At 36.5% G+C, this 26796-nt stretch overlaps 2 protein-coding genes and 1 long non-coding RNA gene across 6 annotated transcripts; all 3 read left to right on the top strand.

Moving 5' to 3' along the window:
- The first annotated feature begins 406 nt into the window (after window positions 1–406).
- On the top strand, window positions 407–2645 carry LOC148873708 (CBL-interacting protein kinase 5-like). Its single transcript, XM_088963911.1, has 2 exons — window positions 407–507; window positions 734–2645. The coding sequence occupies exon 2, from the start codon at window positions 950–952 to the stop codon at window positions 2357–2359; it is 1410 nt and encodes a 469-aa protein (XP_088820037.1). The 5' UTR covers window positions 407–507; window positions 734–949; the 3' UTR covers window positions 2360–2645.
- Window positions 2646–14594: 11949 nt separating this feature from the next.
- Window positions 14595–20791, top strand: LOC148873707 (gamma-tocopherol methyltransferase, chloroplastic-like). Of its 4 annotated transcripts, none has more exons than XM_088962364.1 (6): window positions 14595–15275; window positions 17534–17700; window positions 18015–18119; window positions 18912–19115; window positions 20197–20299; window positions 20390–20791. In XM_088962364.1, exons 1-6 carry the CDS (start codon window positions 14801–14803, stop codon window positions 20491–20493), a joined length of 1158 nt encoding a protein of 385 aa, XP_088818490.1. In that variant the 5' UTR covers window positions 14595–14800; the 3' UTR covers window positions 20494–20791. The 4 variants fall into 4 exon arrangements, with proteins under 4 accessions (XP_088818490.1, XP_088818492.1, XP_088818493.1 ...); XM_088962366.1 differs by having other exon boundaries at window positions 14601–15275; window positions 17531–17700; XM_088962367.1 differs by lacking the exon at window positions 20197–20299 and having other exon boundaries at window positions 14632–15275; window positions 17531–17700.
- Window positions 20792–22809: 2018 nt separating this feature from the next.
- LOC148873706 (uncharacterized) lies at window positions 22810–26739 on the top strand. The gene is made up of 2 exons (XR_016105633.1): window positions 22810–22886; window positions 26404–26739. It is a non-coding gene; the product is annotated as an uncharacterized LOC148873706 (long non-coding RNA).
- The last annotated feature ends 57 nt before the right edge of the window (window positions 26740–26796 follow it).

Genomic DNA, 26796 nt, shown 5'->3' with positions numbered 1-26796 from the left:
ACATCGAGGCCCACGGCGGGCCATCCTTCACCACCCACCTCACAACACATATGACAGATCCAAGTCTTGTGGGCATTATACAAAGAAATGGACTCAAGTCCACATGGCACGATACATCGTTAACACCGCACTTCACATGGTCCTGGTCCCCTCCAACCTTGGTGGGTCCCCTGAGTAAGTCCCTCTCATTCCCCATTGTCTCACGACATACACCTCACATCCGATCAATACATGTGGTAGTATCCCACTACAAGTAGACAACCCAGATTTGGACCTTGTAGAATTGACGCTGACTTCTGTGAATGTCTGGATATAGAATCAGCGCAGTTTTCTGACCGTTGATCATGGGTGGAAACATCCACCACAATTGCAGCATGGACCCCATCAAATTATCGTATCTATTTCCTTCTTCTACACAGAGAGTGGAAATTCAAATGGGCCATGTGTTCTCTTCAATCTTCAATTCTTCACCACCAATAAAATAATGGACTAGGAGCTGAAGATAAGGTAAGTTATTCAACTGTTTTCCATCTGAATTTCATGAGAATCACAACGGTAGATGGTTAGGTGTTAATGGTCCTCTGATTTGCTTAAATGGGTCATGTTGATGAGCCCATTTTTTGCTATAAGTAGAGCGAGAGAAATAACTGCCAATCCTAGTTGCACGTAGGGAGAGAGCAAGCCCCATTACATCTCCGATAAACCTGACCAGAATTTTACTATTTTTTAACAGAAAACATCTCCTTGAGCTGGAGAGACAAGGTTTTTCTCTTGCCTGGAAGCCATGAGAGAGTCATCTTCTTGAAGAAATTGCCTGCAACTGATTCCTGACTCAGGAGAATTTCGTAGTTAAACCTGCCTCCGGGCAAGGTTTAATTTCCTTTCCTCTCCTCCTCCTCCTCCTCCTCCTCCGTCCTGTGTAAGTTTTCGGAATGACAAGGAGCCCAGGATGCAGGAAATTGTGGCTGTGAGTGGCACAACTGGTAAGAATCTTGAGATGTCTGTTCGTCCGGGAGGAGGACCAATGGAGAAGAAAGGGACCATCTTGATGCAAAGGTACGAGATGGGGCGGCTGCTAGGCCAAGGGACCTTCGCCAAAGTCTACCACGCGAGGAACATCCGATCTGGCCAGAGCGTTGCAATCAAGGTGATTGACAAGGAGAAGGTGCTGAAGGTTGGGTTGATGGAACAGATCAAGCGAGAAATCTCTGTGATGCACCTGGTTCATCACCCAAATGTTGTTCAGCTCTACGAGGTCTTGGCCAGCAAGAGCAAGATCTATTTTGCCATGGAGTACGTGAGGGGTGGGGAGCTTTTCAACAAGGTATCCAAAGGGAAGCTCAAGGAAGACGCCGGACGGAAGTATTTCCAGCAATTGATCGGAGCCATCGACTACTGCCATAGCCGAGGGGTCTACCACCGCGACCTCAAGCCAGAAAACCTCCTCCTCGACGAGAATGGCAATCTCAAGGTCTCAGACTTCGGCCTGAGCGCGCTGTGGGAGTCCAGGAGTCAAGACGGTCTGCTCCACACTACGTGTGGAACGCCGGCCTACGTCGCACCGGAAGTCATCAGCAAGAAAGGCTACGACGGGGCCAAGTCGGATATCTGGTCTTGTGGGGTCGTTCTGTTCGTCCTACTGGCAGGATATCTCCCTTTCCATGACTCCAACCTCATGGAGATGTACAGGAAGATAAGCAGAGGAGACTTCAGGTGTCCTCAGTGGATCTCGCCGGAGGCTCGCAAGCTTCTCTCCAGGTTGCTGGATCCTAATCCAAGCACACGGATCACCCTGGCTAAGGTCATGGAGAACTCATGGTTCAGGAAGGGATTCAGACCCTTTCAGGCTCCACCAGTTGAAGAAGATGTTTCAGCAATAGACAGGGATATCAAGAAAGCCTTTGAGTCCAATCCAGATGACTGTTTCAAAGAGAAATCCGAGGGAACAAGCTCCATGAAACCGACCTGCATGAATGCATTTGATATCATCTCCTTGTCGTCAGGATTCAACCTATCTGGTCTGTTTCAACAAAGCGAGCACAAGCAGGAGGCTCGGTTCACAACAACAAAGCCGGCATCGGCAATCGTATCCAAGTTCGAGGAGATCGCGAAGATGGAGAGGTTTAAGGTGAAGAAGAAAGACGGGATGGTGAAGCTGGAAGGAAGCAAGGAAGGGAGGAAGGGGCACCTGGCCATTAATGCAGAGATCTTTGAGGTTACACCTTCATTTTACATGGTGGAGGTGAAGAAAGCGTCTGGGGATACACTGGAGTATCAGAAATTCTGCAACCAGGAGCTGAGACCTTCCCTCAAAGATATCGTGTGGACATGGCAAGGGGTAGATCAGCAGCAGGTGTAGTAGCAACGCGTTTAGCCTTTGTTAGTTGCGGATTAGAAAGAGGCTGGTTGCTCTGCTCTGCTGAGTTTCTTTTTGTTTTGAATTACTTATTTCCCCGGTTAATTTTGTTGTTATAATGTTGTTTTGTTTTCCTTCTTTTGATTAAGCACACTTTCTCCTACATGTACAGCGGGAGATTGGTATATACTTAAGATGTTTGATTTCCAGCTTTGGGAACAGCCTGTGAATGTGAGTGGCTGTTTTTATTTTTTTACGTGGTAATAACAAATACAGCTTTTTGTCTATATATAATTTGGTCTGTAATTCACTTATGGATCTGGTGGGATCCCTCAACAAAGAGGGTGTTTGGTATTAGGGTTTATGCATGGTTGTGATGTTGCATGTGTCTGTACTTGATTTATGCTTTGGAAAATTAATCACTATTGATTAAATTTTCCTTATTGTTTATTACACATAAACCCTACGCTTGCCATTAAGCATCACAAATAACAAAATGACCACGTTTGTATTTGATTGACCTACGAATTTGGTTTGATAGAATGAAAATGCTCTACAAATACAAATGTGTAGAGCCCAAAATTTTTGTATTTTGTATTATTTTATATGTATTTATACTATATATATTTTTCAAACTGAGCCTAAATACCATTTATGTAATGACAAAAATGTTTCATGACATTTATATAATGTTTTAAAAACTGACTTAGAACCAGTACCGCTTTGGCCACAATAGTCTAATATGAAGGGACAATCCATTATAGTTTAAAAAATAATAATAATAATTATAAAATAAAAAAGTCTGAAACCATTGTTTGGGTTGAATGGGCCGATGGATCGACCGCCTGGGTTAGCTGGTCATTGATCAAGTCAGCGGTTTTAAGCAAAAAATGTGTTGTGAATCAGAACTTGAATAGAACAAGCTTAAAACAAACTGGAATGATTCTCCATTATTGATCAACAACTTTGGCTAATAAATAGCCTTTACAATAACTAATTGAGAGAAAAAACAGCCTACGTTTTACACCAACAAATTGTGGTAAAGAGCAGAGAATGAGTCAAAGCTGGAAACTACCTACTTAATAGGGATTTATTAAAACAGAATAAATCTAAACAAGGAAACCTAAATCTTGACAAAAAGTGGTTCAAGGATGAAACAGAACCGATTGCTTAGACAGTTCTTAGGCAAAATGGTCTAACGACTGTTCAAAAATCATGCACTACACAACCTCATAATACCAAACACCACCAAAATAAACCTACTTAGGAGAATCGGTATAAGGCCTACCTACCCCTTAAAACAGGTTAAAGCCCGAAACACCTACAAACAGTGTTGCATTGAACTGTATTAAGATCAACACTAGATAAAAAAAAATGTTATCCAAGTTGAGTAATGAAGTAATTACTAGCCCAAACTTTAAATGATGTGAGAGTGAATGACAGTTTGAACTTTGAAGCAAACTTGTAAGACATTTGGTATCTCAACCTGCATGTAGTTCACATTGTTGTTCTACTGTTATGACTACAGGTGACTAGAACAAAAGTCTTTCCAAGGGAAAAAAGAAATGTTGCATATAATAATTTTTTTGTGGTCTAAACATGGTTATCTTGAAATTTCAAGAAAGAATAAGCTCACCTCCTTCACTTAACCCACCCTAATCACATCCATTTTCACCATCCAAATTAAGCTATTCAAGACTTAATTTGTTTTCTATACTCTTGGCACCCCATAGAAAGTTTTATCATCTCATGCACGATTCACAAAATCTCTTTTATTCATTGGCATCTCAAACTGATCATAGCTTCAAAACCTACCAATTTTGCAGAGGTGATGATCTCTCATCTCTCATACCTCTTTTTGTCTTTCTGATGACAAGAACCCAGGTTACCAATTCAATTCAAGGGAATTCTTTGTTTAATCTCCATATAAATAAGTTATAAGAGCTTACTTCCACAGAAGAATCTTTGTTCTTTAGTCCCCAATTTCCCCTCCACAATCCTTTGAATTATATAACATTATATTTTGACATTTACCATGACCCAACTCCACTATCTAGGTTGAGTTTTTGTTTCAAGCTTTCAATTTTCAATACAAAACAGTGGTCAGAATCGATCATTCAAGACAAAATATGGGCTCTGGAGGTCTCTTTTCTGGCCCAAGCATCACTAATCTCACATGTTCCATCTTAATCATGGGTAGGTAGGGCCCACTCAACCACAAAAGCAAGGTCCCCAATGAGGTCTCATTCAATGAACAACATAACATAGTCCAGAGAATCAGGAATCAGGAATCAACTTTTGTTAATTTAATAAATAAAAATTGTTATTTACTAAAACACCCTTTTAGTTTCCCAGATTCACTAAAACCTACCATTTGCCTTTTAATCCCATTTAAATTTTAATTGAAACTATAAACATTACTAAAATTTTGCTGGAAATAATAAAAATCAATAAAACTTAATAAAAATTGATACAAATTTATCTAACCCAAGAGCAATGCTAGGTTTGGATAGGGGTGGAAACAAACAGAGCTTTTCACAAGCCTCGTGAAAAGATCAATTTGGCTCGGTTTAAACCGAGTTGAGCTTGATCCCAATGAAGCTCAACTCATGAAACTCACAAGCCTATTCAAGCCTAATACATGCACACGCACATGCACACATGTTAGATAGTGTATGCCCTTAGCTCCAATCAGCATGATGTACGTTATGAATTTATTGTAAATGAATAAAGTACATATTTGATTCATGTTATTATGGTGTGTTTCTGTGTAATACCCTTAAACTAGACACATATGAGTTAGTTTAGAATTTTCACAGCCGTTGAATAGATCTGGGGAGATTTATCCTGCCAAGGATGACACTGATGTACCGCCAAGTTAGTTGGGGTGACTTGTCTCAGCTACCAGGGTGAGACCTGAGGTACATGCAGTGTGGGTTTTCTTGAAACTCTGAACCGGACCAAAATTTCAGTATTACCCTGGACCTTGGAGTTAGATGGGCAAAACTGGAGTGTTACACTAGACCCCTAGACTAAATTATGATATTGCACTAGGTGCTAGATTGGGCTATTTTTATATGCCAATCAGTGAAATCCTTAGAGGGAGTCAAAACCTGGGTATGTTGGGATAGTCCGAGAATTCATCTGAGTGGGTGATCATAGTGACAGGATCAGCCCCTTTGTCGGACAAAGTGAATGATTGGGGATGCGCTATCTCTAATGGAAACCTAAACTGTTGGTAGTTGATTTCAATCATTGAAATTTGTTTTGTATATATATATATATATATATATATATATATATATATATATATATATATATATATATATATTATGTTTTCAAAATGTTTCCAAAAGGTTTTAATTCCTGGGATCCATGTGAGTAGAGAGTGCAACATTGCACCTTGCAGCCGAGGGAGATGCCATCTCTTGTCGGGTAGTGTTTGATCATTATGGGCTGAGAGGTTAAGTGTAAGACCATTGAGGGTTATACCTGATGGGCTAATCTTGCATTCTGCCCACAGTCCTTGCGTTTTCATAAGATGACTGGACCTAAGGACCATTTAGTATAAATGTTGGGCCCATTGAAAGCCCATAGTGATGGACTCAGGGGTTCACTGTATTCAATAGTGAATTTGGCCAAGCCTTATAACAGAGGCTAGGCTGAACCCATGTGGTTGATGTGTAGATCAATGATAGGGTCCCACACCATACAAAGAGGGCCAAGATAGCCAGCATTAAAGTGGAAGTGAACCTGAAAGCTTAATGGGCCTAAAAGCCCATTTCGAACTGGGTTAATTAGATTAATTAAATAGGGGCGGATCTGGAATTTGGATCAGTAGATAAGATAAGCGATTATCCTTATCCACTTAAAGTAGGGTTGTTCACGGGTCGGGTTGGGTCAGTTTACTATGGTTTTTCCAACCGACCCAACTTGGTTGGGTTACCTGACATAGAAACTGAAACTGACCCAGTGTTAACCAAAACCGAGCTGGTCGGTTTAAGTCAGGTTGGGTCAGTTTGGGTTGGTTTCAGTTCTAAGTTCTTCTCTATGATAAAATCTTGCTAATTTTAAAAACAGTCATAAATTGAACATCATTTCAGCCATCTCCTATGATAAAATTTAAATGAAAAGTTAATCACAAAAATTGTTCATTAATCACTATTCACTAATCAAAAGTTTCTTGCAACCCTTCAAAAACTAGGTGGCCTAATGGGCTTTGGAACTTCATGTTTGAATTAGGAAGTAAGTCGGTTTGGTTCGGGTCGGTTCAATTTTCTTGTGTGAAAACTAAAACCGACCTGAATAATCGGTTTAGGAATTTGCATAACTCGAAATCGACCCGTGCTGATGAAAACCCGGCTGACTCGGGTTGGGTCAGTCCAGGTTGGTCGATTTGGTCGGGTTGGGCCTTCTTATGAACAGCCCTAACTTAAAGAGTCTAGATCTAAATAAAGATTTGGATCAAATGAACTCCTAATTTGATTAGGAATGTTGATCTTTATCTGCAAATAAGATAAGGGATTATGCTCATCACTTAAAGAGTCCAGATTCAAATAAAAGATTTGAATTAGGAAACTCCTAATGGGATTAGAAAATTTTCTCTTTAAGGCTATAAATAAGAGAGCATGGCAAACCTCCAAAGACACATTCACTGAATACAGAGAGAAGACAACACAATTAGACTGCTCTTGTCTTCTGCTCTTGCCACCCCACCCTGTTCGATCTCCAGTTCTTAGATTGGATCAAGATTGAATCTTGATATTGTTTCTTGCTAGAAGAAACAATCTAGAACTTGTGCTCACTGTCCCATTCGATTCTTGCTGAAGAATCACTAGTTCTTGGTGAAGAACTACCTGTTGATCCTGCCTCACCCTAAGCTGTGTCATCTTCAGTGGAGGGAGGATTTGGTACTCTCTTTGGGCGTAAACAACTACGTTGGGAAGAGCATTCTTGCGTGGATTTCGTATCAGGTATATCCCTTCCTTAATTTGGTTTCAAATTTGGTCTGGTTTGGTTACAAGAATGAACTTTGAAATGCAGTTTTCTAAATTGGGAATAGGATTCCCGGATGGGAGTAAAGAAATTTTTGAAATTTCGCCCAACCTTCCTGTAGGGTTCGGCCATCTATATGATGTATCTCCCATCCCTTCATATGCATACACATATATATTATGTATGTATTAATAAATAATTTTTATTGTTCTTAATTTTTTGTATGTAAAATAAAAAATAATTTTATAGGTATAATTTATATTTTGGAGCCAAGCTAAATTCAAATTCAAGTCTTTAGCTTGAACTCAAGCCTACATTTTTTTGTGAGCAAGCTCAAATAGCTAAATATTCAGCTGGATTCGATCCCTAATTGAACTCCAGCCCATTCCAATTTAAAATTACATTGGGATCCTTTTGCCTCACATATATATTATGTATGTATTAATAAATAATTTTTATTGTTCTTAATTTTTTGTATATAAAATAAAAAATAATTATATATGTATAATTTATATTTTGGAGACAAGCTGAATTCAAATTCAAGTCTTTGGCTTGAACTCAAACTTACATTTTTTTGTGAGCCAAGCTCAAATAGCTAAATATTCAGTTCGATGATCCCTAATTGAACTCCAGTCCGTTCCAATTTAAAATTACATTGGGGTCCTTCTGCCTCAATTTCACTTAGCAAATTCCGGGTCCCGACTAATTGTGAAATAAATTAAAGTGTGAATGAGTTGGGGGAAAAGCACCAACAGAATAGTGAATGGTCAGGAATGTGAAAATAAATGGACCTACTCAAGAAGAGGTCTATAACCACCCTTATGAGTTGTGAGTTGTGGTTGTGTGTCATCTACTTGTGGATTCCTTATATTAATCACAATTTATTTGTTAGAGATTTTATCAAACGAATTAACTGTGCTCTACAGTCTGGGATTCTGGATTATAGACTGAAATGGCTCTATCAAGTAATCACTATAACAGCGTGTCGGGTCAAGAAGATGATCTTACTGGGTCAATGGGTCGGGCAGCCTGAATGCCAACACAGTGAACAAAGCTCTCCTGTTAAAAAGACTTAGAGATCGTTGATGCTTCTTGCAAGTTTTGCAATGCAGAAAGAAGAGGATTCGATGCATTTGTCTGCTCCATTGTAGCTTTGGCACGCTGGGCTATCTCCTTCCCAAACGCAAGACCTCAAAGACAACCGTTTTGGTGATTGTCCTTTGTTAATTTAGTGTTAAGATATTGATAATTAACATTAAATTAGTAATTTAATTAATAATAATTTTAATTATCAGTAAATTAGCAATAACTTATTCTGAATTAACAGTAAATTTATTGATACTTAAGATATATAAATTATCAGTAATTTTTTATTAACTGAATTAATTTATTGAATAACATAATTTATTTATATTTTGCAAATTATATTTAACTAGCAGTAATTTCTCACTAATTTAATCTTATAAGATGTGGTCATTTGTCACCGGATATTAAAAGTAATTTCCTGTTATTTAATCTTATAGAATGAACTAACATTAAATTACTGTTAATTTCCTGTAATTAAACAGTAAGTTACAATAAATTAAATTTCCTGTTAATTACTGTAATTTTCTGTTAGTTTCCTGTGGAACAAAGAGAGATTGATTAGTTGTGATGTAACTTATTTGATCACTTTGTTTAATTTTTTAATTTTGCAATTTAGATATATCATATATGTAAGTCATTCTCTCTCCTGTTTATTTTCTCTCTCCTCATTTTACAATTAATTTTATTTTAATTTAATAATTAATACAAAATTCGGCCCATCTCATTTGAATTGGACTCAAGGCTTGACCCAATTGGGTTTTATCACAATGCTCCTCCCGCTGCCTTAACAAGACCCGTGCATCACACGGGTTACGACTGATGTGAATTTAGGAAAAATAAATCCCTTTTGATTGGTTATGAATTTGTTGGGAATTAAATCTTTTGGAATTATTTGGAGTCACAATTTGAAATGATACCGGAGAGGTTTGGTATCTGAAAAACCAGTTGACTGAATGACTCGGCCAATGGGCAGACCGACACTTCGGAAATTATAAATCATAATCCTCTGGAGAAAAGGCGAATGCTGGGCCAATGGGCAGAAAAGCTTGACATGTGAGGCCCACATGTACAGAGGTGGCGTGGCGTGTTGTGATTGGTTAATATTAACGGTACGAATGCTATTGTAAACGGTTCGAATTTCGAAATCCCCGGACAGGTCCCACACTTTACGATATCGGATCTAAACTGCGTATACACATGTGGTACGTACCATCAATTAATCGGATGTACCACACAATTACTTTGGGATCTAAACTGATGATTCATGATTCATCAATTCCATCATTCCATGATCTAAAGAACGGTTGGCCGTAGCTGGTTTGGGAATGTATTGTAGATTGTGGTCCCTTGGAACTTGGATCCTTTTCCAGAACCCGAACCCGATGATCCATTTCCATCCGACCCATACACATATTTTTTTTTTCTTTTTTTACTTTTGCCGCAAATTTGCATAGTACATTAATTTCCTATACTTTTTAACAAAGACATGATATCAAAAAAAGTTATCGCCAATTAACTATTTTTTGGTAAAGATAGCCAATTAATTGGTATAAGAAAAAAATTACCAATCATGGGTATTCATTAAAATTCATGGGTCCTTTGATTGGTCAAAGCTATTCCAGTATCATGTCTTTCCAATATTATAGATTTTTCTTTTTATCTAAAAACAATTTTAGACAAATTTATAGCACATTTATTGTAGTGCAGCAAAATATGTGATTGGTTGAACGTGATGATAAATGCATCTTATTAAACATGAAATTACACCTTATAAAATATAAATTAATAAAATGTAAGTATACTTTAACATAATCATTTGAGATATAAATTTAATGTGCAACCAATATTAGTAAATGTATTATAAATGAATCTTCCTCATATTTCAAAATCTAAAATTTATATCAATTAACCTTTCACAATGTGACACTTCCCCAGTCCTAACCTGGGAACATAAATTTAAAACCTTCTCACCCAGGCATGCAGGGGTCATTCTAGATATTAATTCAAGGTGGCATTTGATAACTATTGGAATCGGGAGAGAACATCAAATAACTCAAAACATTCCAAATTTAAAAACGTACGCTTAAGAATTTCATCAACTTAGACATGCTTAATTGGGCAGTTACTTACTTTGTCCCTAAAATTTATTTCATATGATATGCTAGCACTTTAACCCATTTTAAGTTAGGAATTTCTTTACCATTTATTTCAATATTTATGATTTATGAAAGAGCTTGTGAGTAGGGATGCAAACGGATCGAATTGGACTTGAGCTAGGGTAATATCCGAATTTGATCCGATACTATAAACAATAGATCCAATCTGATGCAAAGATTCAATCAAATCTCACAAACATTGATTTGAATTCAAATCCGATGAGGAAGTCGGATATTCAGATCTAATATGATTCAATTTAATTTTTAATTTAATAAATTATTAAAATAAAAATATAATTTAAATTTAAATAGAGAAAAACAAAAAAAAATACATGTATCTTTTCAACTATTTTCATCATATATATACATGTTTTTATAAAAAGTAAATAATATAACAAATTTACAAAAATGCAATATATATATATATATATATATATATATATATATATATATATATATACATTTATATGTCTGTGTGTGTGTGCGTGCATGTGTGTGTGTGTTATATCGAAATGGATAGGAGTGAATCGAATTCGATTCCTTGAATTTGGTCCAATTTCTAATAAGATTCTATTATCCGATCCGATCCGAAGATCCAAAATGGGGATATCCAAATCCAACAAAATATGAATTCACACCCCTACTCATGAGTGCTTTGTTGAAAAAACTTATATACAAAATGGGAAAAGAGAAAAATGCCTCAAACCTTATTTCCTATAGAGCATCTTTATTGTGCTTCCTAGAAAAAAAATAAGGGGTAGTATCTAAATGACTAAGGTAGCATTTGATAAATCTAAAATCTGAAAAGTTAAAAAGATATTAATGGCGTCTAAAATCTGAAAAGAAACATAAATGCTTTTCGACTTTTTAGAGGCTCTAAACAGAGAAAATTGTTTATGTTGGATCAAACATTCAGCATCTGAAATTCCTTAATTTTACTATTTTACCCCTTAGACATACTATTTGATAATTTTGAGTTCAATTTGTACTATTTTATAAAATATAATTTATTAAATTCAAAATAATATTGAAAATATGAACAAATTATGATAATTATAATTTATCATAATTACAAGGGAGGCGAGAGAGAGAGAGAGAGAGAGAGGTGGAAATGTCGCTACTTAGAGTTGTAGCGGCGGTGGTGGAAATACAAGGGGAGAGGAGAAAGGGAGAGGGTGAGGGAAATCAAGAATGAGAATTTTTGGCCTACCTCTTACAAATTTAAATCTAAAAATATATCTCAGATCTGAATTTTCAGACTCAATCCAAACATAAGTGGCATCTGAAAAGCAACATTTTCAGACTTAGAGATCTAAAAAGTATTATCATAAGCCACCTAATTCCCCCCCCCCCTCCATTCTTCCCTGTTTCTCTTACCTGATTCAAAATCTGTATGTTAAAGAGTTGAATCGTTTTAGTATAATTTACTATACTACTATCTCTCTCTTTGAATTGGCCATAAATGAAAATGGTGTGATGATAAAATTTATTATACTATCCCTCCATCTGAGATTTGGGGGAGTTCACATCACTTCATCGAAATGGACTTGGAACCTTTTGGTTAGAGGAGGATAAAAGAGAAAAATAATGTTTTTCTTTGTTTTTCACCTGCTATATTTTTAATCAATTATTTACCAGAGGATCAAGTTTTAATCATTAAAAATAATTAATGGCGACACATTCTATTAATGATCACTAACAATGATCTGTAATTTTTATATAACAAAGTTTTACGGTACATAAGTTTAAGAGAAGTGGAGAAGGGTGAATGACCTGACCAATTTTGTTACGGTACATAAGTCTAATTTTGTTACGGTATAAAACGGGAACAGTTTTGACTAATCAACCCCCCAAATTCTAGTTGAACTAGAATTTTAAATTATAACCAAAAAATAAATGGAGGCTCTGTGATATACAAACGACAAGTTATAAGATAACTTTTTGAAAAAATAAATAAGTTGTTCTGATCTTTCCATTTTATACTCGGAGCACAAAACTTTTGGTGCAAAAGACTTAAACATACCTTAAGTTTTTTATAAATTGACTTAAATATACCCTGAGTTTTTCAAATAGTCTTAAATATACTTTGTGGCTGACCCCATTTGACTTAAACATACCTCCATCAATGAAACAATTCATTTAAAATTTTTAAAATTTTATTTTTTCCTTTTAGATAGGAAAAACAAGAAAGAGAAATGAGATAGAAGAAGAAGAAGAAGAAGAAGAAAGTTAAGCCATTTCTAGAGTAAAAAGTACCAATACACCCCCTTTCCACATATCTGAGTGTATCAATATTTTGAACCTTGGGTGAAAGTAGTAATGTCAATAGTTAAATAAAACTTCAACTTTTTAATATGATATTAGCAGATTAGATTTGGAGCAGTTTTTTAAAAGCAAACATGGACGCTAGGCTGATCCATTTTAGCTATAGGCTGCATGTCAGAACACCTGACAGATTTTTACTAATTCTTAGGTTTGGGTTTGGGGTTTAACCCAATTGACACCAAGTGACAGTCATACAATTCAAATGCATAGAGCAACAATGATTTGAAAATTTAGAGTATAAAGTTATGGTCATGGATCGTACCCATATCAAATGCAGCTTAGGCTTAGTTTGGAAGGAGTACAAATACAAATATGTATAGTATAAATACAGACAAAGTAATACAAAATATAAGGTTTTACATTCTACATATTTGCATTTGTACTCCTTCCAAAAGTTTTGTCTGATAACCAATTTAATCCCAAACTTAACCTATATTGGTCATTTTAATTCGTACATTAAAAATAACGGTTTTTTCGTTGTATTTAGAAAATTATATTGAATGATCGACCAATTGAACCATGGCCCAAGAACCAGACTGGCTCGACCACACCCCAATAATCGCATTTGTTAAAACCCTAATGAAAACCAGTTGATCAGTGCTGGTTTCATGAAACCGCCCAAGTCTATAAATAATTGAAATGTTAAAATGTGATTAACAAGACTTAAACACACAACCTCTTATTTTCATATATTACTTAATTACCATTAATTCACCATTTTATTTGTTTTAATTAATAACTCTTTATTGTATATATTAATTTATTATGCACCTATTTTAAAGAAAATGTAAATTAAAAGACTGAACCCTAATCATTTGCTTTAAAATTAAGAAATTTGCTATCCATCCACCATATATACTAGTAAACATGTATGTGCATTTGCACATGGCGGTATCTCTAAGACAAAACTATTTATAATTTATAGTCACTTTTTATAATTCATTTATCCAAAATTAATTAAGGTATTAAGTAACCAGTTTCTGAACAGTTATAATTCATGGTTCCAACACCCTAACAAATTTTTAACGATTATAAGTGATCAGTTTCTGAAGTATGAATAAAGGACATATATACCCTCTTTATACCCGTTGTATGTTTAGACAAAAAAGTAAAAACGTCCAATGAAAATTCCATAAAAAAGAGGCATTCGATTTTTTATAGGTAATATGGATATACATATCATCATGGTTCAACCTCTGGTTTGATCCCAATTCAACCTCTAACACGTGAATCTCTCCCTTATGGATTCTTTGCCCCATTCAGTTATATGAACATCGATTTTTCCAAGTCTTTTACCCATAATAAATATCTTTGGGATTGGAATTGGTTAAAAAAGTTGTTTTGGAGTACTGGTTTGTAATTTCCATGGTACCCCGGAAGGATGTGGTATCTGAAAGTGAAAAACCCTAACGAATCACAATCGACAAACCCACGTGAGTTAGAATGGGGCAGTTGGGTGGATCACATCAGCTAGACATGTGGGGCCCACATATACAGGCGAACTAGCAGGTGGTGTATTGTGATTGGCTAATCCTACGGTAGACGACGGTTCGAAATCCCCACACAGGACAGGAGGACCACATCTTGAACGTTTACGAGGACCAAAGTGGGTATTATTGTATTAATCGGAAATTTTTCCTAAAATAAAAAGGCCCAAACTTCGTCGGAGTCGAGCCAAATCCATCGGATTCGACCCATCCAAATTCCAAACGCATTGCAATTTACACCTCAGAGAACAGCGTCACAGCGGCTCAGCTCAGCTACGATTCTCCCAACTCCGAAGTCTGAATAACAAAAGTAGAGAAGATGTCATAATCGTAAATCTAGCACTGATATCAGGGCATATCCGTCACTCCATCGGTTTCACCGATGGTCTCATACCATGAGTTGTAATAAAATAATGTATACCACTCTGCTCTGCGACCTTCTCCATATCTTCCTCTGTTCAGTTTCAGTCCTCTCCAGTTTCCTCTCAAGTATGAATACTCTGTTTCGAACCACCGAATCGCCATTCCTCCAATATTTAAACCAGCCATCAACGAGCGATAGAAGAAGGAGGATCAGTTCCCTGCCGGTGCGAATAGGTCTTGGACGATCCACACGTACCAGACTCGCGAAGACCACGACGCGTATGATGGCATCGTCATCGTCGGCGGCGACGGAGACAGTGGGGAGAGAAGTGTTGAAGAAGGGGATAGCGGACTTCTACGACGAGTCCTCAGGGATTTGGGAGAACATCTGGGGGGACCATATGCACCATGGCTTCTATAATCCAGACGTTCAATATTCGATTTCCGACCACCGATCTGCTCAGATTCGTATGATCGAAGAATCTCTCAGTTTCGCTGGCGTTCCAGGTATTCTTGCCACGAATTTCTCTCTGTAATTCTATCTGTTTTGTTTCTGAGCCAGGCAGCGAGTAGCTTCTACGGTTCTACTCCCTCTTTTCGCTTGTTTGTTTATTTGTGGTTCGGTTGTTCTCTTCTCGGATTCGTTGGATGATTTCTTGGAACGTTTCGGATTGGTCCTTGTGGGACCTGGGGTGGGTCCCTCTAGTTCTATTTGTTTCCTGCTGCAAATTACTATTGTGAATTACGTTTACGTACGGCCATTCGCTAATCGCTATTCTCAGTGCACGTGAAAGGAACCACTGGATTGTAATATGGGGAAGCTTATCAGTTATCAGTTACGGGGGATTAGAATACACGACTCATAAGGTTTTAGATGAGGAAAATATGTACACGTGTCGCAATTTGACGGCTTGAAAAATGACGTTTGGATAATTAAGAAAGTTTTTGGCATTGATGTATTTCTTAACCTTGCCACGTCATCATTTTAACATAAACAGGAAAAAAACGTGATCTATGCAGGGGAGATTTCAGAAACTCCAATTTGACGTTTGCACCATATTTGAAAAATGAAAAAAATGGTAGACTTTTCTGATTTGCCAAAACTTTCAACTAACCCCCTAATTAAATTGATAATTCTTTCCCTTTCAAACTGGGATGTGCTGAAATCACACCCCTCTTTTTCTCTTTCTACGCAATTGTTGGCTGCACTTGGCCCCACATCTAGCATGCATTGTGCATTTTCCAAAAAGGAGCAAGGTTTAGCTGAACAGTGGGGACCCATGAATTTAATACTGACATGAAACCTCATCGATGATTCACAGCCTGCCTGAAACATCAGGCACTAACCCATGACTCCGAATCTCCTGCACTGCTCTTTTTCCTAAGCTCTTCCACTCTGGTATGCCTATCTATTTACTAGAAGAAGAGGTTTAGGCAGAGAAGCAATTTACTTTGACTAGCATAGGTTTCACTTTGTTCTGACTTGGTTTGGGTGCTGTTTATAGTGGGTGTACATTCATCCTTCAATATGTTGATTAATGGAATGTGTGGATGCTCTGGACTGTTGATAATTGCTGAGGCTTTGATTCATTGATTATTTTCTCCAAGTTCTTGCTCATTAATCATCCAGGGTTTCTGATAACTCCTGTGTGGTGCTATGCTTTGTTAAAATCTCTTCCCAAAAGTACAAACCAATCTGCTACTTGTGTTATTGACTTGGAATTAGCCTGGGAGTCATGAAAATAACTCCTAGTTATGCTACAATTTAGAATTTTATAAATCATGATTGTATGACATTAAATTTACGGATGAGTAGCTTTATCTTAGAATTCTGAATTTCACTGTAAACCTATAATAATTCAAAATTTCAGATACCTTCATCTAGACACCAATACCAATACCTGCCTGTATATCGGCATCAATTCCCAACTTGTACCTAATCAATAGTACGATGAGCTAAAATTTGTAAAGGTGGACTGAACAGTAAAAACCCTTTAAATTTATACCAATTAAATTTCTGCACTCCACAATCATAAATCATAACTTTGAAAAGCTTGTATTGGTAGGGTAAAACCCCAAAACAAGTTGGGGGACAGGGATGATTTAAACACAGGAAGTGCCCCCTTTATTGTCTGATGGATAGTTCAAGTTAGCAATGTGGTTACTCAATTTAAATATTGACATAGGTGTAAATTGACCGTGTAAGAGTCAAATGACTCGGACAGGAGCTTATATTTAGAGAGTCACAACCATGACTCAAGTCTCAGTGCTCAGAACTTGGGAGAGTCGTGAGGTAAATTCGGGAGTTGGCAAGCTGTGGTTGGAGCTACGCACTTGTTGTCATGCTTTATCACCTCCTTTACTCATAACGGGTTAATAATAGGAGAAAGGATCTGCTGCTAACATCCAGTTGAACTGGAAAACAGATGGACCGAGTCGAATCAGCTCGACTAACGGCTCGTCCAATGCCAAAACTCAAACCACTTAAACCCAGTTGGGACAGGGAAGTCAAACCAGACCGACCAATTGGCGGAGGAATGGCTCGTTAAGTGGCAAAGCTCAAACCAGCTTGACAAAACCATTTATACCCAGTTGGGAGTTGGGACAGGATTTTATGCATTGGTTTTGTTTCACGTCTATTGTTTTACTCTGTCACACGTTATTGATTATTGAGAAATGGGTTTCAAATTTGCATTCTTTTCGGTTCGGTTTCTTTCTTCCATTTTTTATGATATATATAATATGGGGAGATTGAATTGCAGAAGATTCATTGAAGAAGCCGAAGAGCATAGTTGATGTTGGGTGTGGAATTGGGGGCAGCTCCAGATACCTAGCGAGGAAATATGGGGCTCAATGCCAAGGCATCACCTTGAGCCCTGTCCAAGCACAAAGGGCTCAAGCTCTTGCAGCTGCCCAGGGATTAGCAGATAAAGTATGTGAGTTTTGTAGCATCTAATATTGTTAGTTCTCATACTTTTATTTCTCTGCTAAATAGTGCATGTGTTGTAATGTGTCATGCCTCTTCTACTGAATAACCCATAGAAAAGTGCATATCTTACATAGTACATAGCATAGGTTGTTTTTTAGACTTTTGAATCTCTTCGGTAAAAACCATCCGGTCATGTGCTCTATTTCACCACACTCGTCAATAACTTCAAAATGGGTTACTTCCATCTCATGTAAATTTAGAAAAGGGAAAAAAGGAAGGTTTCGAAAGTATATTCAACAGTTGTGAACTCTTAGCAGGTGTCTTTCCAAGTTGCGGATGCTTTGCAGCAACCATTTCCCGATGGGCAGTTTGATCTAGTTTGGTCCATGGAGAGTGGGGAGCACATGCCTGACAAAAAGAAGGTTCTCTCTCTCTCTCTCTCTCCCTCCACACACACACACACTTACACACAAGATTCTCTGATTAGAAGTAATTTTGTGCTCATATGGGTGTATATAGGAAATTTTAGATTCAACGGTAGTTCTCCATTGGCTTTTAATTGAAAATAGGACACCAATGTGGGCATCATATTCTCATTTAACTATGTCATCTCAATGCTAGGCCTAAATGTTGCATGGATCACAGATTTTGAATTGTAATGATATTTTATTTCCTTTGCTAATTCAAGAGTACTTATCGAAATACTGATATAAAAAGAAGAATTCTCCCATGTGTAAAATTATGAATTGTAAAGATGGAATTCAATTGACTACTAATATTATGTACTTGGAGTCTCAAACATCATCCTTCTTTACAGTAACAGAGAAAATTCACTTATGTGTAACCCTTCAATTTTTTACAGAAGAAACAAAGATGAACAGTAAAATTATGTTTACCTTGAGTTAAATATGCAACATCATGTGCAAAAAAAAAATGCAACATCATGTGTTTACGTAATTCAGTTTGTGCATAAGTTACTAATCAAGTTTTACCTTTTAAGTCATCTTTATATTCTTTCACCTCTCATTATGGGTGTGCACTCAAAATCAGCAAGCATGAGTGTTGTGGAGGTGTCTACTTTATACCAATGGCATAAGGTTGTTTCAGTTATATGGTTTCAAGGCATCTGTGTCCCTTAGTCCCTATATTTAAAAGTAAAGAATCGATCCTTCATTTGCTCTAATTTATAGTTTGATTATATCATTGTCTTGCAGTTTGTGAGTGAGTTGGCCCGGGTAGCAGCTCCTGGGGCCACTATAATAATGGTAACATGGTGCCATAGAGATCTCTCCCCCTCCGAGGACTCGTTGAAGCCAGAAGAGGAGAAGCTATTGAACAAGATATGTGATGCTTATTATCTACCAGCTTGGTGTTCTGCTGCTGATTATGTGAAATTACTTCAATCTCTCTCACTCCAGGTATTCACATAAAATCCAATTTGGTTAGCCTTAACCGTCAGAACTATGGATTCGATCCTTAAAGAATGGGCTTTTTCCAATTTTAATGTCTAGAGAAAATATGTACTCTAAGAATATCTACCCAAAAAACACAAGGAGAGGTAAAAATAACAGTCTCCATTCAATTAGTGAACCCATGTGGGCCTTCCTTTTCCCACTGTAATGTCTATAGAAAACATATGCTCTAAGAATATCTGCTACAAAAACACAAAAAGAGGTAAAAATACAGTGTTCATGCAGAAGCAAGCCCATGTGATCTTCTACACTAAAGTGGCTCCTGCATTCTCTACATTGTGCCTAAGGATAGAAATGGGTCAAAGTTCAGTATGGGTTGGGGCTAATCTGAACCAAACTAACTGAACTTGACTTCAACCTGAGTCTGCCCTAAGAATAGGATGAAGCATAATCAGAGATAAAAAGAACATTCTGAAAGAAAACTAGGAAAGGAAATAGATGAAATAAAAGGTCATTATCCAATGCTTGTCTCAGCTATCTGGGATCTTGGGAGTTGGGAACCATGATCCCTAGATATAGATACCAACATGTACATGAATACGGGAAACAGAGATGCAACTCCCCATTTCCTAAAATCTGAATGAGGGCGTCGGTAGGGGTGTCCCATATGTTATGCTTATATTGTGCTTTTGTATCTAGTTTTTGAAACTAAGTGTACATTTTTCATGACTTTTGTCTTGTCAAATTTAATCATGTTTCTAACATATAAGATTGTTTCATACCATGACACTGCTATGTTAAACAGTATGGATATCTGGGTATCATAGTGAGGTGGATATGAACCTGGACAAAATGTGCTTCAACATTTAACATATTTGAAAAAAAAAAAAAAAAAAAACAGGTGTTGTGAACTGTTGCAACACAAAAACCACAATGAAGATTCCTCCGCTTTCTCCAGCAAGAACCTAACCTAACCTGCTTAGAATCAGACCAAATACAGATGTGCATACACAGCACACAGATAAATAATTTCCTTTTGGAGCACATAGATAAGTACAAACTTAATTCTTTGGAATCACTATGGTAGGATATCAAAGCAGCAGATTGGTCACAGTATGTGGCTCCATTTTGGCCTGCAGTGATCCGCTCTGCATTAACATGGAAGGGTCTCACTTCACTACTTCGAAGTGGTATGATTACATTTTATCAAAAATTGTATAAGCTGTCATTTCCTATGTTATCTATCAGTTTCTGAATTGTGTAATTATGGGTTCACTCAGGATGGAAAACCACGAAGGGGGCGCTTGCCATGCCATTGATGATTGAGGGATACCAGAAGGATCTCATCAAATTTGCCATCATTACTTGCAGAAAGCCAGAGTGAATTACACAGTGAGGAGATGTAGTAGTCAGTGGGTTACTGGGTTGTCATCCTTTTAGTCAACCTTAAGTAATACGCCCCCAATGCTTTAGTCAAATTTATTCTTCAACCATTCTACTAAAATTGCTATTGAATTTTATTTATGTAAGCAATAATTTATTTGGAGTTGCCATTGATTCTAGTTATGTGTACACTTCATTGTTTCACAGGGCTATATTGAATACTGTCGGAACATAATAGGCCATGTAATGTGTTAAGCAAAAAATTGACTATCTATTAGTGGTCAAGATATTGGTCATTACAGAGGACTTGCATATCTTTTTCTGGGCTACTCAATGGCCTTGGCCAATTAGCTGGTATCACATCCATGGACCCATTGATATATTCAGAAGAGCCATGTTGGGAATGATTTACTTGGTCAAAATTAGAAATGAGGATTTTATTTTACATGAAAAAAAAGGCTTAATTTAGTCTGTTATGTGGTTTCTTAGTCCACTCCACCTATTTCTACTTATATGGAATGATGTGTTACTAATTTCTTGTATGAGGACATATAAAGCATAAAGAACTGCTGCACTATCTTTTGCAAGGATTTTGAATCAGCAAAATCTTTTGGAGAATGTCCCTAGCATATTAGTCGTCTGGTAATGAGCAAATAAAGTGATGAAAATGTCAGAAAGCAAAATATATTCTTTAAAACTTAGATCATAGGATCAAGAAATGATTGGGTTTTGAGACAATATTAGATTTAACAGAACGATCAAGGTAAACAAGATGTCTGGAAGAGTGTTTCTGCCGCCTGATTTTGTACCTACCACACTCTACCAGCAGGCTATCTCAGAAAGAGATAGAAGTCATACAAGGTCCTGGAAAACAAGGGGGTGTTCTTTTTTTGGATTTGGAGAGGGGGGAAAGTTGGTCAATGGGTTCTTTTTTCAATTTATGTGGGGACTATGGAAGGTTTACTTTCTTAGGTATCACTTATCCAATATAGTGGTACCCATCTCCTAGGTGGGTAAATAACTTTCTCACATAGGGGGAAAGTTGCCAACACTTGAATGGGACAAAAATGCCCCTTTTAATAATGGATTTCTATGGCTAAAATGGCCATTCCCTTGTTTACATGATAAATAAAAGAACATGGGTAAATGCACTTACCTGGATAAGTGTTTCCCAGAAAAAAAATACCCAGGTAATTGCATTTATCCAGGTAACTTACCGAAAAGCGAACAGGGCCTAGGTAGGAGATGGAAAAGTGACTGCCCTGTAATCTGTTCCAGACAGTAGTCCTATGATATCCAAGGATTAAATGAAATTAAGAACTGGAGGAAGGAAGTAGATGAATGATCGCCATGAAGTGCCCTAGTATGCCAACTACATCCAGAGTCATTCCAACAAAGTGTAGCTATCACCAACCAAACAGGCAGAAGGAAATGAGGTGGATTGTAGGGGCAGCATGAAATAAATAGAGAAAACATGAGCTTGTATGTATTCAGGTTCCACGGATGGTAATTTGACATTTTGCACACATTATAAAGATAGCAAATGAAACACGACAGCAGTCTGACCAGTATGAATAATGGAGCTTGTACAGAATAAAATCAGAAGGCCCAAGAGAGTTTGGTATGAAGATGGTTAATATCAATTGGTCAATACACAAATGGTTTCAGGTTTCAAGCTTTTTACCAGGCCATCTCTCTGATACATATTGTATGATACGATAAAGTTATGTATTAATATTTCCAAGCACTACAAATTATGTATCAACACATAAGAAAAATTTATGATGCCGGAAAGATATGATACCTAAAGGGCTCTTGGGTATTCACTCCTTTGAATAATCGAGCTTAACCGAAAGGGCTCTTGGGTATTCACTCCTTTGAGTCGCATGATACGCAATTTGTGTATTGATTTTGAACCATGGTGCATAGTTGCTTACCTAATAGGTGTCCCTTTCCCTATAAAACAAGGAAACCCATTTTGTCTTCTAGGCCCAAACAAAGAAGGAAGCTCTGATGCAACAACAGAGAACCCAAATTGGAGGATCCGGACCATCCATCAAATGTGGAAAACTCTGGAAGGGCCATGTACTTGCCAACTTATATTGCTTGGCTCATTGTTCAATCACATACCTAGAAGAGAAGGAAAAAGTTCTGATCCAAATGAACCACTTAGAATCTTCTTACTTAGTCATGAAGTAACCAAGAAAGCAATACAACAAAAATAACAATGGTAATTAGAAGTAAATATTTGTAAAATGGTTCTAGATCTCTTTACCGTACTGAAATTCTTAACAGAGGGTAACTAAGCAAAGTCTTGGTTTATAATAAATTAAGAAAGTCGGATTCAATCAGTGTAAATATGATACGGAGTTTCTGCTCGGCAGCCCATTCCAGGTTCTCTCTCTCTCTCTCTCTCTCTCTCTCTCTCTCTGCTTTATACTTCTTGGGTTCTTGATGATTTTATCAAGATCAATCTTTTTTTATTTACTTCTTTTGGGGTTCTTGAATGATTGTATCAGAGCAATCTTTTTTATTGTGTTTTCAGTCTTCTTTTTTTTATATACCGAAGTCATGTATTCTTGCATTTGTGAGTGCTATAAGCAGCCTGAGTTACAGTTGGTGGTAACTCTGACACAAGCAGAATTTGTGAAGGTATCTCTACGAAGTCTGAAGTGGAGAGCCAGCAACTGCTGCTCTTATGGGCTAAATCTACTACTGTTAATCATGCATTCTTGTTTCCAAGAAACCGGAATTTGCACAATTATCAAATATAGCTCTCTGAAAAACTTAGGGTTCATTGGTGGTAGTAGAATGATCTAATAATCTTGATGGTCATCCAAGAAGCCCCGAATAGGATGGTCAGATGTCCGAGCCGATACCGTGTTGGGTCCTTGTACAAAGGAGGCTACAGAAGGCAGCGTTGGTTGCTGAATGGACTTTTGGCAGCAAGACAATTTGAAAGCATTTGTGGGCAGAACACAAGACAGGAGAGTGGTGAGAAGACTTGGTGGTGGCATTCAGGATCAGGAGTCTGAAGAAGTGAAGACGAAGGCTGGTTGTGAAGCTTAACTGCATAATTACGGCAATGGCTTTTAAGTTGTCTTGCTGCCAAAAGTCCATTGATGGTGACCGGACCAGGCATTCAGAGTACATCTGTACATGTGGCCGACATACTAATTATGAAGTGGATCCGTTGGTGAAGAAAAGCCTGAGAGAATTTTCTATTTTCTTATCTCCTACTGGATACTCTGGGTAGAGAATGATAATATGATGAGAGACATAAATGCCGGACTATGATCGGAGTGATGCCTGAATGACCATCTCAGCTACTAGGTCGTGGATATAAAATTTTGGTTTAGCTTAAACATACATTAGCCATTTCTATCTCGTTTAGTCATTTAGTCTGTTTTTGGTTTAAAAGAAAAAGTTAAGGGAACTGTAGGAATCCTTTACAGAATACAAAATTTTGATTGGCAGCAAGCTCCTCCTCTGTCCATAGAAATTTTGATCAGACAGGAAGCTATGCATTCCATTGATAGTTGAATAAAGGGATCATTTCTTCGAAAAAATAATTCATATAGGTTTTATTGCATTTCTTTTCCTTTCCCTATCTTTTCTTTCAAACCAAACACTGCCTTTGTTTTGAATCTAAATTAATAGGACTTCCTGTATGTTGATTTATTGATGGATATATGATTTGTTAATTATCACTTCAGTTGTAAGGAATCACTAGTGCAGCCTGTCAAATGGATGAATGTAGGGCTGTAAATAAGTTGGATAAGATCCGATTTGAATCCGAATTCCATCAAGTAAAAGCTAGATTTAGATACCTTTCTTGATCCTAGCAACTCAGATCAGATTAGAAAACTTGATCAATTTAGTTAACAGATCAAATTTGAATATATCCCAACTCGATCCATCACAACCCAATTCAATCAGTTAGTTATGAAATATTATATATTATTTATGTATTCTCTATATATTATAATATTATATTAATAATATATTATTATATTATATAAATAATAATATATTATGTATATTATACCATCAAGTTTATTATTACAATTGTATTTGAATCAGATATCTGCTAAGATATTCCAATATGAATCATACTATTGAAAATTCAACAGATTCTTGTCGGGTTCCCGAATTCAATATGATCCATTTGCAGCCCTAGATGAATGTCCAATCTTATAGGTTAACTAGGGATGCAAGCGGATCGAATTGGATATGAGATCGGATCAAATATACCCTTTTACCGAATTCAATCTGATCCATTTGCAGCCCTAGATGAATGTCCAATCTTATAGCTTAATTAAGGATGCAAGCGGATCAAATTGGATATGTAAAGGACATATATCCAAATCCAAACCAATACTATAAACTATAGATCTGATCCATCGGATCACATAAACATTGATTCAAATTTGAATCCAATATAATTTAAAAAAAATAATAATAAACCATTAAAAGGAAAAAAAATATAAAAATACAAGCTTTTTTCAACTATTTCCATCATATATATATATATACATGTTTTTATAAAATTTACAAAAATGTAATATAAATAACATAATTATAAATAAATAAACATATATAATATATCAGATAGGGGCGATCCAAATTTGATCCAATTTTTATTTGAATCCTGTTATCCAATCCAAAAATCCAAAATGGGGATATAGAATCGGACTTTGGAACAGATCAGATCATGATCCGATCCATTTGCACCCCTAAAGCTGACCTCCAAAATAGATAGTGTTCTCGTAAGGATAACTGAAAAGCAACAATATACTAACGCCACGTGAGTCACTAAATGAAGCAAAAGAGCAACAAAAAGAAGTGTATGATGCAGTCTCGATCAGGTAGGCACACATGGTAAGCACACTAAGTACTCAGAAAATCTTGACATATGTCCCTTAAATTAAAATACTCTCAACCTATCCTTGAAAAGGATTACAAACAACCGCTTACAATGTTGTGTCTATTAGATCCAAACACATTAGTTGTGTCCTCAAAATGGAAAAGGAAATGTTAATCCAATCAATCAGTCACACATGTAAACTACAAGAGTATGACTAGCTGGTTACGGGCTTACAGTTTTCGTCATGTCTTGCTCAAAGGAAATGGAAATCCAATCAGTCACACTTGTATTGGAAAACTCATCAATCTGCTTTAAAAAGTATGGATACAAATGGAAAATATGAAAATACTTGGATACACTAAGAATGCATAACATATAAATACATATAAAATGTATATTTTAATAGAATATATGAAATGTATATTTTAATAGAATATATGAAAAAATATATTATAATTAATATAAAGGGATACATAGATATCTTATAATTTTATTGATAATGCATCAATCAAGAGTCTAGAACACATTATATAGATTTTCACCAATTAATATATGCACAAAATTATTATTATGTTATTTTCCATTCAAGTCCAAAACACAATGTATACAACTATTATATTTTAATTAGATCAATTATTTTTTGTCTTACTATTTTTACCTTTTAGCATTAACAAAAAGAGTCAACTAAATATTAAGATTAAAAAATAAATTTTTAACACTAATTTTGATTATTATTCTTTTTAATTTTTAATTGGAGTCACTAAACATAAATATATGTTATTTGCTTTGATTATATGTGGACACTAGCATTAACAAATAAAAATTACTTTATTTATATTTATTATTAAAAGATTTAGGTGTAAGCTAACTCAGGCCCAAATCACACTAATTGCAATTTTTTAATAGACTCAACAGAGTATAAAATATAAATGCGTACCAATACAATGTGAGTGAATACACATGAAGGGGCAGTGCATCCCGTATCCATGTGCACCGATATACTCGGTAGTTCTAACGTTTGTTTGACCCTTCATGCCAAAGCAGGTTCACACGAATCAATGTAACGCTACCATAAGGGGGTCCACACAGGACCAAAAAGCACAAAGATAAGGCAGGCTTCAGGTGAAGAGATATGCTGCCATGGTCAAGGATAAGAGAAGTGATGTGCAAACTGGAAACAAGGGCAGAAACCCACTAACATTGTTTTCTTTTGGTTATCTTGAGGAGCTTTATGGCCGACCACAAATAGTTACAATCAAAAGCTGAGTTTGTTTACATCTGCACATGTATGACTAAAACAGCATTGTGGGTGAGTAAATTTTAGATCAACACATCCTTGTAGAGGTTGTTCTGCCTATATTATAGCATCATCCAAGAATTCATGTCCCAACAACCAAATTGTGTAGGACGATAGCTAAAAGAAACTTCTACAAAAAA

This window comes from Nelumbo lutea, chromosome 1 (assembly GCF_056320005.1).
Source record: "Nelumbo lutea isolate HS-2025 chromosome 1, American lotus-T2T, whole genome shotgun sequence".
In the NCBI taxonomy this organism is placed as follows: domain Eukaryota; kingdom Viridiplantae; phylum Streptophyta; class Magnoliopsida; order Proteales; family Nelumbonaceae; genus Nelumbo; species Nelumbo lutea.
The sequence above is the reverse complement of the archived record's forward strand: the minus strand, read 5'-3'. Positions and strand labels throughout refer to the sequence as shown.